General features: G+C 62.8%; 1 protein-coding gene and 1 long non-coding RNA gene across 9 annotated transcripts; both read left to right on the top strand.

The window, feature by feature from the left end:
• Positions 1-624: 624 nt before the first annotated feature.
• LOC309867792 lies at positions 625-2,365 on the top strand. 3 transcript variants are annotated; one of them, XR_014313316.1, is made up of 5 exons: positions 625-711; positions 938-1,119; positions 1,322-1,414; positions 1,914-1,972; positions 2,322-2,365. It is a non-coding gene; the product is annotated as an uncharacterized lncRNA (long non-coding RNA). The 3 variants fall into 3 exon arrangements; XR_014313315.1 differs by lacking the exon at positions 938-1,119; XR_014313317.1 differs by lacking the exon at positions 625-711 and having other exon boundaries at positions 718-1,119.
• Positions 2,366-3,444: 1,079 nt separating this feature from the next.
• Positions 3,445-10,969, top strand: TLE6 (TLE family member 6, subcortical maternal complex member). 6 transcript variants are annotated; one of them, XM_082736288.1, is made up of 14 exons: positions 3,453-3,833; positions 6,781-6,843; positions 6,930-7,185; positions 7,265-7,293; positions 7,747-7,807; positions 7,899-8,014; positions 8,111-8,148; positions 8,715-8,967; positions 9,062-9,312; positions 9,566-9,707; positions 9,935-10,003; positions 10,095-10,245; positions 10,475-10,551; positions 10,711-10,968. In XM_082736288.1, the coding sequence occupies exons 2-14, from the start codon at positions 6,781-6,783 to the stop codon at positions 10,813-10,815; spliced, it is 1,611 nt and encodes a 536-aa protein (XP_082592414.1). In that variant the 5' UTR covers positions 3,453-3,833; the 3' UTR covers positions 10,816-10,968. The 6 variants fall into 6 exon arrangements, with proteins under 6 accessions (XP_082592416.1, XP_082592412.1, XP_082592414.1 ...); XM_082736290.1 differs by lacking the exon at positions 10,711-10,968 and having other exon boundaries at positions 3,445-3,833; positions 9,913-10,003; XM_082736286.1 differs by having other exon boundaries at positions 3,451-3,833; positions 8,715-9,312; positions 9,909-10,003.
• The last annotated feature ends 326 nt before the right edge of the window (positions 10,970-11,295 follow it).

Below are 11,295 nucleotides of genomic sequence, written 5' to 3'. Positions count from 1 at the left end.
CTAAGTTTTCCCCACTACAGGGGCTTGAAGCTTCCTTTGAGCTGCGTTACTAATATTGAGGAAAACGTTGTCAGCCCCTGTGGAAGCACCAGAATGAGGGCTAAGGTTTCTGCCCAGAGGCCCAGCCCCACCCCTAGCCCTAAGCGGCTCCCGCAACGTTAAAAAACGGTCCAGCTTTTCACTACACAATGCAACTACACGACGCCCAGCCACTTCCCAGGTTGCACCCTCTGACCCCAAGCCCCAAGCCCTTCTCCATATCCTCGCCTCAGTCTGGACCCCAAAGTGCCTTTGGCTCTGCACGCTGCTCTTCCCCACAGCGGTACCGCGAGGGTTAAGCGCGGGCGCCGGGCGCCCTGATTGACAGCCCGGCCGGCGGCTGGGGAGAGCCGGCCAATCAGCGAAAGCGCCCGCGGCCCACGTGGGTAAGCGGCCTCGCGATTGGCCGGTGCCTGCAGCGGCCGCCCGCGGTGTCCGAGCCCACGTGCAGCTGCTGCTCTTTCATTGATTGTCCTCGTGGTGCAGGTGGCGGCGGGGCGGGGCGGGGCCGGGGCGGGTGGGGGCGGGGCCGGGGCTGGCCGGGGCGGGGCCCGACGGGTCAAAGGGTCCCCAGGAGGAGGGGAGGTGTGGAGGGGCGTTCGTTCTGGGCCTGAACTCCGTTGACCCTTCGCGGTTTCCTCCTCGCTGTCCTGGGCCTCCATCCTAAGGGAGGTGAGTAGGCAGGAGGGTCTCCTGGAGGACCCCAGCGTCCCCCCAGGCGGGGGAGGAGGCTGGAAGGCCGTGGAGGGGAGAAGCGAAGCAAAGCAGGGGCTTAGCGCAGGAGTGACGGGTGGAGAGAGGTCTCTTTCCTCCTGTCTGGAAATTCCAACTAAGTCACCTGGCCAGCTCCTACTCATCCTTCAAAACCCTCCCCAATGATCTTCATCCATGCTTTAAGAAGTTGTCTCAAAACCAAGGTTGAGTTTTGGCGTCCTAACCTGCGGTCCCCCAGCGGTGACAGTTCCTGGCAGGGAGTGTGAGTCTTGTCACCCTCTCCCTCCACATCACAGAATGACTTCCCTGGAGCCCACTACTAGCTGGGGCAGCCAGAGGCACCAGAGTTTGACAAAGGAACAGAGGGTATATAGGGCACCCAATGGGGTGCTAGAAGTCAGGGAGGGGGTGGGGATCCGGGACTGGGGCCTGGAGGGGGTGCTGGGGGAGATTGGGGGGTGGGGGGATTGGAGGGGTGGGGTGGGGGGCGTGGGGGGGTGGGATTGATTCTGTCCCTGGCTGCCCAGACTTCTGCTCTCAGGACCTGCGTGTCTCCTTGTTATTTTAGAGTCCTTGGGCCCCCTGCCTGAAAATGACCTCTTGGGGCCATCCTAGCCCCCAGAAGCACCCTCCAGGGATGATGGGGCCCCCAGGAACTCTGGTGAGGCGGTCATTAACTCCTGTGGTGGGGGGTAGGAGCCTGGAAGCTGGGCTCAAACCTCGCTCTCCTGATGGAGGGACACAGGCAGGTGGCCAGGCCTGTTGGCTGCAGGGCTCTAACCCACCACACCTACTCACAGGTGCCAGGGCACTTTCTTTTTAAATTAAACCTGCCTCTCATCACCCAGGTGTTAAAACACATGACCACATTGTCCTTGCTAGTATTTTGCAAGCAGAAGCCCCTCTCCTTCCCAGATGACCCTTTTCAATAGTTGGGGCCGGGCCGGGCCCTCCAGAGAGTCCGGATTTGAGACTTGAGGCCAAGGGGCAAAACGGAGGCTACTCCTTGGGGACTTCAGTCCCTTCAGGTTTCAGGAGGTCCCAGCGCACCCCCTGGGGGGGCTGGTTGGAGGTGTGGCCGGAGGGTGGGAGGAGGGAGGCGGGGGAGGGGTGGTTGCGGATCGGATGGACTCTCTCAGACTCTCTTGTCACCTTCCCAGGCTCCTTCTGAACTGAGCTGTCAGGCTGTCCTGCATCAGCTCCGGCACGAGTTCCCCAGGTGAGGGCGACTCTCGGGGACTGGAAGTCCCCGTGTGGCCCAGGGAGGGAGGGAGAGCCTCCCCTCTGGTCCCTCAGGGTGGGGTGGGGGGTGGCCAGAAGCCCCTGGCCCGAAAAACAGAACTAGGAATGGGGGAGCCCAAAGCAAAAGGAAAGCCACCAGTACCCATCCTGGCCTTCATTTAAATTTCCGAGTTGTCCTTGTTTAGCGTGAATTTACTTGCACTGATTATATGTTTAAAAACACTGCACTTGCCTAATTGTGAAGGGGGTGCTGTCCGGGCTGGGCGGGGGCAGGGCTGGCTCCCAGGAGGCCTCCTGAGAGCTCTGCTGGGTTCTCTTCCCTGCAGGTTCCCCCCTCACCTGGCAGCGCAGGTGGAGAGCGTGAACTTGATGGTGAGCAGCCCCCAGACAGCCTGGAGGGGCTGCTTCCTCAGGCCTTGGGAGCAGGGTTTGGGGACACCCTTTCCTCGACTCGGTTCCGCTTCCTCTGGGCACGCGAGGTCACCCACACAGTCCAGCTTCTTCAAGAGCCTTTTTCCTCTTGAGTGCTAACCTTGCTGCAAAAGTTAGAAATTTTGTATTTACAGGAAGCGTTTCTGTACCTGACGGGCTCATCACAGAACCATAGGTAGCGGGGGTCCCTGCTCGGTAGGTGCTCATATGGGGCTGTCTTCTAGAACTTTCTGCAGTGATGAGAATGTTCTAGATCAACTGTGCCCAAAAATATGGCACTGGCCGGCCCATGTGGCTACTGAGAACTTGCAGGGGACTAAATTTTTAACTCGATTAAATTTAAATAGCCACACTTGACTAGGGGCCAGCCCCATAGACAGGGCACCGCTAGGGGGAAGAGAGAGACAAGTAAGTGGAGAAAAGATTCACAAAATGTAACCACTGTGACGAAGACAGAAGATGGGGAGATGGACAGGAGTCTAGGAAGGGCTTCCTGGAGGAGGTGATATGGACAGGGAGATAGGGAAGGTGAGGAGGTTCTACCATCTCTGGGAGAGCTAGGAAGGGAGGGTATTCCAGGCCGAGGGCACAGCCTGTGCAAAGGCCCTGGGGCAGGACTGGGCCTGGGTGTGTTGGAGAGATGAGCAAGGAGGCCCCTGTGGCTGGAGCAGAGGAAGGAGGGGAGAGCGGGGAGAGGACATTGCAGGGGTGCAGGGTCCTGGTGGTTATGGGGAGCCTTTGGACTTCACATTGAGAATTGAATTGAAACCAAGGGTCTCTCTGATTAGCTTTCACTGTGTGGTAGGGGATATTCCAGCTGATGAGCGTAGTGACCAGAGAGGGCGAGTGGCTTGCCCAGGGTCACACAGTTGGGGAGAAGCATGCCCGGCATGCGACTCCTTCCCCTTGGCCCCCTCCATCGCGCCCCCCCAGCCCCCAGTGCCGTCTCTGCTGTTCCCTTGCAGCTCCGGAAGATCCGGCACGGTCTCCAGGTAAGTGGGTCTCCAGGACCCAAGGAGGGATACGGCTCCCCTTCCTTGAAAGGCAGGGAAAAATCGGGCGAGAGGTCATGACCAGGCCTGGTTGTGGGGACCCTTGCAGGGACACTGGGGAGGCCTTTTTACCCCTAAGGAAGAGGGAGCCCTGGAGGGCTGCGGGCTGAGGGGGGCAGGACCTGACCTGGGATGCCCCAGGGATCCCTGGATCGCCCATCCCCGTCCCCCCCAACCCCGGGAGTGTCTTCCTTCCTGGCCCGCTCCCAGCTCCCCCTGTGGCTCAGCTGAAGCCAGGGCCCTTTCCAGCACTTTTTCACGTCCGTTGCTGCCACCGGGAGGGCCTGTCATGTGCCAGGCGCACCCGGATGACGGCCTTCCGGGCAACCGAGTGTTCTCGAGGGCGTCTCCCACGTGAGCGGGGTTGGTGGCGAGGCAGGTCTGCACGGGCCCGGGGAGGGGGGAGGCCGTCTCCCGGCACGGGGCGCCTTGCCCACGCTGAAGCCCGTCTTGCAGCCCTGCCTGTCCTCCTGCCACCTGGCCCCTTTCTCCTGGGTGCTGGCAGGACTCTCTGTCTGTGCCAGATGTGACTGGCGGAAGGCCAGGGCCGTGTCTGCAGCTCAGCAGGGCCCGGGGTGGGCAGCGCGGGGAGCCGGGAGAGACGGATCCAGAATGAGGGGGGGCCAGGAAGCCACCAGAACACGGTTATCCATTCAGCAGTCTCCTAGCCCTTCCCTCCTTGCCAAGCGCCGTTGTAGGCGCCAGGGAAACCGCGGAGAAGGACATGGGCAAACCTCTGCCCTTGGGGTGACAGGAGCTTGGTAAACAAAAGTGTCAGATGGTGAAGGCCAGACAAGGTGTGGGGATGGATTCTGGCAGCCCTGGGGGACACGGGGGAAGGGGTGGGAGTGCAAGCCCTGCCGAGAAGGTGACATCTGAGCAAACTCTTGAAGGATCACAGAGGACGTGCAGCTCCCTGGCATGGGAAGCGCAGAATGGACAGAGGGCACAGCCTGTGCAACAGTCCTGGGGCACGACAGCACCTGCTGTGCTGGAGGGACAGAGAGGAGGCCCCTGGGGTGGGAGCAGTGAGGAGGGGACAGGGCAGGTGCCCTGGCATCATGGGGGCCCTGGAGCAGACTTGGGCTTTTCCACCAGGGAGCTAGGAGTCCTGAGGGCTAGGGCTGGGGGGGAGGGGGAACCTGACTTGTGTTCCTGGGCGCCCTCTGGAGGAGAGAGTCTGGGCAGGGCAGGAGAACAGGACCATCTAGGTGAGGAGCTGGTGGTGAGAACAGAGGAGATTGGGGGCTCCGGGGTGTGCGGAGGGGTGGGTCTTGCCCCAGATAGCCGCTGTTCAACCCAGGGGCCTTGCTGGCCCCGCCCTCCGGCCGAGACTCCCCTCTGTCCTCTCCCCTCGGTGTCAGCTCCTTGTTTTCCCAGCCTCCCTGCTGTGCATTTAAAATCCCAGCAGCCTTCCGTGGCCCTGCCTGCTCTGCGCGCTCCCTGCTCCCCGCTCCCCGGGGAGGGCCAGCCAGCCGGCAGGCAGGAGGGAGCAGCGCTTTTCATGCTGAGTGCGTTCAAGTGCTAGTAAATTGCGCATTAACGAGCCAGGGCGGGTCGGGGAAGGCTCCCCTGGGTCTGTGCTGCTGGGAGGCCCAGCTGGGGAACCCATCACCGGCTGCCTCAGGAGGCTGCCCCCCCCCCCCCCCCCCCGCAGCCGTGGGCTCAGAGTGGGGCGGACGGGGGGTGTCCGGCAGCCCGGCCCCTCTTCCCTCGCCATTCCGCCTGCCTGCCCAGGCTGCAGGAAACACGGCCTGGCCCCTGGTCCTCCTGACTTGGGGAAATTGGCTTTGCTACCGTGGGCCTCTGTTTTCTCCTCTGCAACATGGGAGTGCCAGGAGTTCCCGGCTGGGACCGGCCGCCGCTGGCGCTCAGGCTGCGTTGCTTCCTTCCTTCTTTCTTGTGAACTGTGAATCGGGATGTTCTCCCCAGGCCTGGGGAGATGGCCTTGGGTGGGACCACTCTGGGGAGCTTCTGGGGGTCCACCCCTGAGGGGCGTGCTTCCTTGAGGCCCAAGGGCGATGCTTGGGGCACGTAGATCTCCGGTGGCCATGGGACACGTGTGTTATTTAAACTGAAGTTGACCTTCAAACCAGCACGTTTGGCCTGCTCCCCAGCCACGCGAAACCAGCAGCCACCGCGTTAGGCCTAGAACGTTCCGCGCTCACTAAGTAGAGCTGCGCACGCGCGTCCCCATACGGCTGCCCATCAGACCCAGAAGAAGCTTGGTCTCTCTGTTCTGGATTTCTGGGGACACTGGCCAGGAGGCTCCCACATCACCGACACTACCCACCGCCCGGCCGCCAGGCACGCGCTGGGCACCTGTGCTCTTGGTGCCTGTGTCGTCCGTGTGGGCGGCCACTGGGCCGACGTGGCCGTTGAGCACTTGAGTGGGGCTGGAGACGCTGCCTTTTTAACCGGACTTCCCTGTATATCCAGTAACCCTCTGCGGCTGGTCGCTGCGTCTCGAGGGTGGAGCGTGTCTTCTAAAGGCCCAGGTCGATGCCTGCGGGTCAGGTTGGGGGGACTTAGAGCCCTCAAGCCCTTCGAGGCCCATGGAAACTCTTCACTTAGATTTGGAATTGCCGCTAGTCACGTGCCCTGATTTTTAAGTATAAAATAAAGGGCTGTGACCCTCCCACGGGGTCCCCTATTGGCCTGCTACTGGCCCTCCTCCCCGAGAAGTGATCGCTGGTTTCTGAGTGTGCTCCCCACACTTAAGCAAGTTCAGACGTCCGCACACAGAGCAATACAGGTACCGACGACTTTGCTTCTCGAAGCCATTTTAAGCGAGGGGTGTTGAAGCTTTTGCTTGATTTCTTTCTAACAATTTTGTTTATTTATCTGAGAGACAGAACATGAGTGGGGGGAGGGGCAGAGGGAGCAGCAGGCCCCCCGCTGAGCAGGGAGCCAGACATGAGGCTCATCCCAGGACCCCAGGATCGTGACCTGAGCCGAAGGCAGAGGCTCCACCGACTGAGCCACCAGGCGCTCCAAGGCTTTAGTCTTCAAACCCCCTAAGAAAAGCAACTGGAGGGGAACCCAGATGGGACCCCACTTTCTACCCCTTGAGGGTGATGGCCGGCCTTCAGGGTTCGGCTGGGGAGTTCTGAGTATGAAGAGCTAACGGCTGTAGGCTCCGCATCATCGTGAATCCACCCCCAGAACCTTCAAGGCAGGCTGTGTGGTGTGTCCCCGGTTCACACACTGGGAGGCCGGCTTGCTTGCTGGTCGAGGAGCGCTCAGGCCTCGTAACAAAGGCTTAGATGGGATGTGTCCCCCCCTCCCCTTCCCCATCCAGATGGAGAGCTTCCTGCGGACAGTGGAGACCTGGAGCCAGGCCCTGGGCTTCCAGCCTGCGGAGGTGGGTGCCTGGGCCCTGGAGGAGGGAGGGACCGGCTCCGAGGCCCAGCCTCCCGTCCCCTGGCAACCTCGCACTTTGTGGGACAGGCCAGCCCCGAGGCTTCCCTGCATCCAGAGGCCGAGACCCCACAGCCCTCCGGGCTCCAGGGGCCACCCTTCGAAGACGTCCTGGCCGCGAGGTCCTCAGACTGGCTGCGGCAGCCCTCCAGAGCAGGCACCGGGCCCCCCATGCCGGACACGCAGTCCCCCTGGGACCCCGAGCCCCGGTTTTGGCAGGACGTTCTGACCGAGCAGCTCTGGCAGATCTTTACGGGGACCCACAAGAGGGACCAGCGCCGCAGAAGTGAGTCTCCTTGGGGGTGGGGGATGGGGGCGGCCTGGGGACAGCACCACTCAATCATGTCGTCCTACCCCACCCCCAGTCCCAGCGACAGAGCGGCTGCCAGGCCTGGTGAGTACCTGGTACCCCGAGGCGGGGATCCTCAGGTTGGGGTGTCCGGGTTCCTGCGAGGTCGTCCATGGCTTCCATCCTCCGTCCCGGGTGCCCTGAGAGGACTCAGGCCAGTGCCCAACGTGGGACTTGGGGCTGTTGGCAAGTCTTAAGAGTCTTATCCACACTGCCTGGGCCTTCCCAAGGTTTTCCAGGTCTAAGACTACTGAACTGGGGCGTCTGGGTGGCTCTGTGGGTTAAGCCTCTGCCTTCCGCTCAGATCATGATCTCAGGGTCCTGGGATGGAGCCCCGCATCGGGCTCTCTGCTCAGTGGGGAGCCCACTTCTTCCCCCCTCTCCCTCTGCCTGCCTCTGCCTGCTTGTGATCTCTGTCAAATAAATAAATAAAATCTTTTAAAAAAAAAGACTGAACTGAACTTGGTCTGAACCAATCAACCCAATTCCCGTGGGCAGGAGAGCCAGGACGCAGGACCACAGGACTCAGGACTGGAACCACGGAGCGGAGATGCTTTGGGTAACCCCAGAGCCGTGAGGGGGCACGGGGGGGGGGGGGGGGGTGCCCCAGAAGCCCGCACCTGCCACTCATCTGCCTTGTCTCCACCCAGTGCCCCGCCCACCCGAGCCCTCCCCCAGTTCCCCCGAGGGCTCCGGAGAAGAGAGCGCAGAGCCAGGCCTGCCAGGCCTGGACACTGACCCGACGCTCTCCCGCCGCGTGGCCCAGGTGAGGTCCCGTCCCCAGCTGCCGCCTCCATGAAGGCTGAGAGGGCTGGGGCGGTGGGAGCTGACACGGCCCCGCATGATCCCGGTCCCACCGCAGGCGCCTGCTGCGAGAGCCTACGGGTTCCTGAAGCCCATGTGAGTCTCTGTGTTGTCCCTCCTGTCACGTAGCTCGGTTCCTGGCAGAGGGGACGGGGAGAGTGTGTCTCCGCTCTACCCCGCCACCCTGCTACTGTCCTCGGTACCCAGAGCTGAGGGGGCTAGTTACAGCCAGGCCAGCGTCACTGTCTCTCCCCACATGACTAGCTCTGGGTTCCAGGGATTTGAGGAGAGAACTCCCACAGAAAGAGGGTGTTGAGGGAGATCCAGACCATCCCAAGCATGTGGTTGGAGGCTGGCGGAGCCCCGGGGGATGAGAAGGCTTTCCTGGAGGGAAGGGGCATAATGGTTAGGGTCTTGACAGATGAGTAGGAGTTTGCTAGGACGGGCCATAGCATTCTTGGTGGAAGGCAATGATGTTTGGTTCTAGGAGAGGGAGAATCTTCGAAGGGGCTTCCCCTGGGGGACGTTGGTGTAGTTGGGAAGCCGAGCCTGAGTGAAAACCCCACTTCTGAAGAATGAAGCTCCTCAGGCTTGGTGGAGGGGCCTCTGCGGGCAAAGAGACTCACAGGCAGGCCGGTGACCCTGAGGCCTTCCCTCCCAAGATGCTGGGACCCTGAGGATTTCGAGGACACGTGGAAGAGACCAGATGCCTTGCCCTGGCAATCCCAGAAGGCAGCCATCCCGCGCAGAGCGGAGAAGATGCGGACGCTAAAGCACGGGGAGCCGGTGCTCGCCGCGGCCGTCAGCAGCTGCACACGACATGCGTTCACCTGCGGCCGCGGCGGTGTCAAAGTGTGGAGCCTGGTGGGCGGGGGGCTGGAGGACCAGCACCCCGAGACCCACCTGCGTGTACAGGTAGGGGAGGGGCTGGCTCTGGGGCAGAGCTCGTGGGAGCCGGGAGAGCCCCAGCCACCGCAGAGGACGGTCACCTGCCCCCGTGCCGCCCCAGACCCCCCAGGCCTACCTGTGCACCTGCCTGCTGTCCCCAACCAGCACGACCCTGCTGACGGGCGGCCACAACCTGGCCGGCGTGAGTGTGTGGGACCTGACCGCGCCCTCCCTGCGTGTGAGCGGCGAGCTGCCCTGCGCAGGCCTCACCTGCCAGGCCCTGGCCTCCGGCCCCGAGGCCCCCCTGGCCTTCGCGGGCTTCACCGACGGCACAGTCAGGGTCTGGGACTTGCGGGACCAGAGCATTGTCAGGTGAGGCCCGGGGACGCGTGGGCTCATCCCCAAAACCCCCTTCCGACCCCCGGCCCCAAGCAGGGATGCAGCGGTCCAAAGGCTAAAAGCCCCTGACTGCTTCGGGTTGCGTTTGAGAGAGTGGGAGGCCTGAGTTCCAATTGTGGCCGCCGCTTCCCCATCGGTCACCTGGGTGTGACTGGCTGGGTGGTGCTCCCGGGGCCCAGGCTCAGAGTCTCGGCCCTGCCCCCTTGCCGGTACCCCTTCTGGCCAGGGACCTGCCGGGGCCCCCAAACGGAACCAAGAGCATTGCTGTCAAAGACCAGAACATCTGGACGGGGGGGCTGGACACCTGCCTGCGGTGCTGGGACCTGAGGACCCCCGGGGAGCCCCTGGAATACCAATTCGAGTCTCAGGTGTGTGGGCTGGGCTGGGCCTTGGGCTAGAGACGAGGTGGATGTTGGGAGGAGAGAGGTAGTGGGACCCCACGTCTGCTCGGTGCTGGCAGGAATGGGGCAGGAGGAATGTCCTCCCCCCAGGCCCCGATAACGTTAGATGTGTCTGTGCTCTGTACTGGGTGCCCGTAGCCCCATTTAGTCTCTGCGATACCCCTTAAGGCAGAGAGGACCAATCCACTTTACAGATGAGCAGACTGAGGCCCAGAGGTGTGAAGTTGCTTGTCAGGGCCAGGAAGCCAAGAAGCTGGCCGGAGGTCAGCCCCCAGGGCGGGTCCCTGTGCCCCTACCACCTCCCAGGCCCGGCCGCGACCTGACCGGCCTCTTCCCTGCTTCCCGCCCCCCCAGATAATGAGCCTGTCCCCCAGTCCCCAGGAAGACTGGGTGCTGGTGGGCACAGCCAGTGGCCAACAGTGGCTACAGCCCGCCCGAGGGGGCCAGAAGCACATGGTGGGCTGTAAGGACGGCCCCATCTTGGGTCTCAAGTTTTCCCCATTCGGTGAGTGGCTGGGAGGGGCCGGGGGAGTCCCCTGTGGCCCCCAGCCTCCCCTGGGGGCCTGCCCCACCCTCCCTAAGCCCCCCTTGCCCTTCATCAGCAGAAACCACTCAGTGAGGCTCTCCATGGGGGCGTGAGAGAGGTGGGGTCTCCCTCTGGGCCCCAGGTCCCCAGAGGCCCTGCCCACAGCTGCCAGGTTTCCCACGACCCTGTCCCCTCCTCCCCCTCCCAGGCCAGTGGTGGGTGAGCGTCGGGATGGATGACCTGGTCAGCATCTACGGCATGCCCGGGGGGACCGTGGTGTTCCAGGTACCACCGCGGCCCAGACGCGGGGCAGGGGGGCCGTGCTCAGCTCTGGGTGCTGGGTGCAGGGCTCCTGCGACGGACCAGGCTTGAGCTGCGGGGCCGAGGGTAGGGGCAGGGGTGGGTGAACTCCCGTCAGCTCATCCTGGCCCTCCACCTTCCCAGATGCCCGAGACCTCCTCCATCCTGTGCTGTGATGTGTCCCCCAACAACCGCCTGGTCGTCACGGGGTCGGAGGACCACGCCTCAGTGTACCAGATCACCTACTGAGGGGCCTGGCCCTGTCGTCCGGACTCAGGACCCTTTTTTTTTTTTTTCTGTCCTTTTCCCCCAACACGGTGGAGGGGTGGCGGGGGCGGGTCTCTTCCCCACTGCACGGGTAGTAAAGCAATTGGAAGAAGCAGAGTGGGTCTGGGTGCGTCCTTCCCTGCCGCCCGCCCGTCCTGTAGCGGTTTGCAGCCCAGCCCGGAGCCCACGGGCACGGAGACTCTCCTCAAGCCGCGGACCCCTGTTGGGAGTGGGGGTGCACGTGCAACGATTTCCCTGTCCCACTTCCCAGAGAGGGGGTTTCCGATCCAGGGATGGGGTCCCCCCTTCCCAAGATATCCCAGTGCATCTCACCTGGGGGTGAACCTATCCCTCAGGGGGGACATGTGGCAACATCTGTGGACACTGGTCGTCATGACTTTAGGGGGTGCTGCTTGGCCCCCCAGTGCCTGGGACGGCCCCCCAGTGAGTGATGGGTCCTTG

This window comes from Mustela nivalis (assembly GCF_964662115.1).
Source record: "Mustela nivalis genome assembly, chromosome: 1".
NCBI classification, from domain to species: domain Eukaryota; kingdom Metazoa; phylum Chordata; class Mammalia; order Carnivora; family Mustelidae; genus Mustela; species Mustela nivalis.
Note: the sequence above shows the minus strand (reverse complement) of the source record. Positions and strands in the feature narration are given on the sequence as shown.

Bases quoted from the DNA above. Each gene is read 5' to 3' on its own strand.
- TLE6 (XM_082736291.1), top strand. From the start codon at position 6,781: ATGGAGAGCTTCCTGCGGACAGTGGAGACCTGGAGCCAGGCCCTGGGC. The intron at 7,808-7,898 runs GTAACCCCAGAG...GTCTCCACCCAG, and splicing joins ACGGAGCGGAGATGCTTTGG to TGCCCCGCCCACCCGAGCCC. The intron at 8,015-8,110 runs GTGAGGTCCCGT...GTCCCACCGCAG, and splicing joins TCTCCCGCCGCGTGGCCCAG to GCGCCTGCTGCGAGAGCCTA.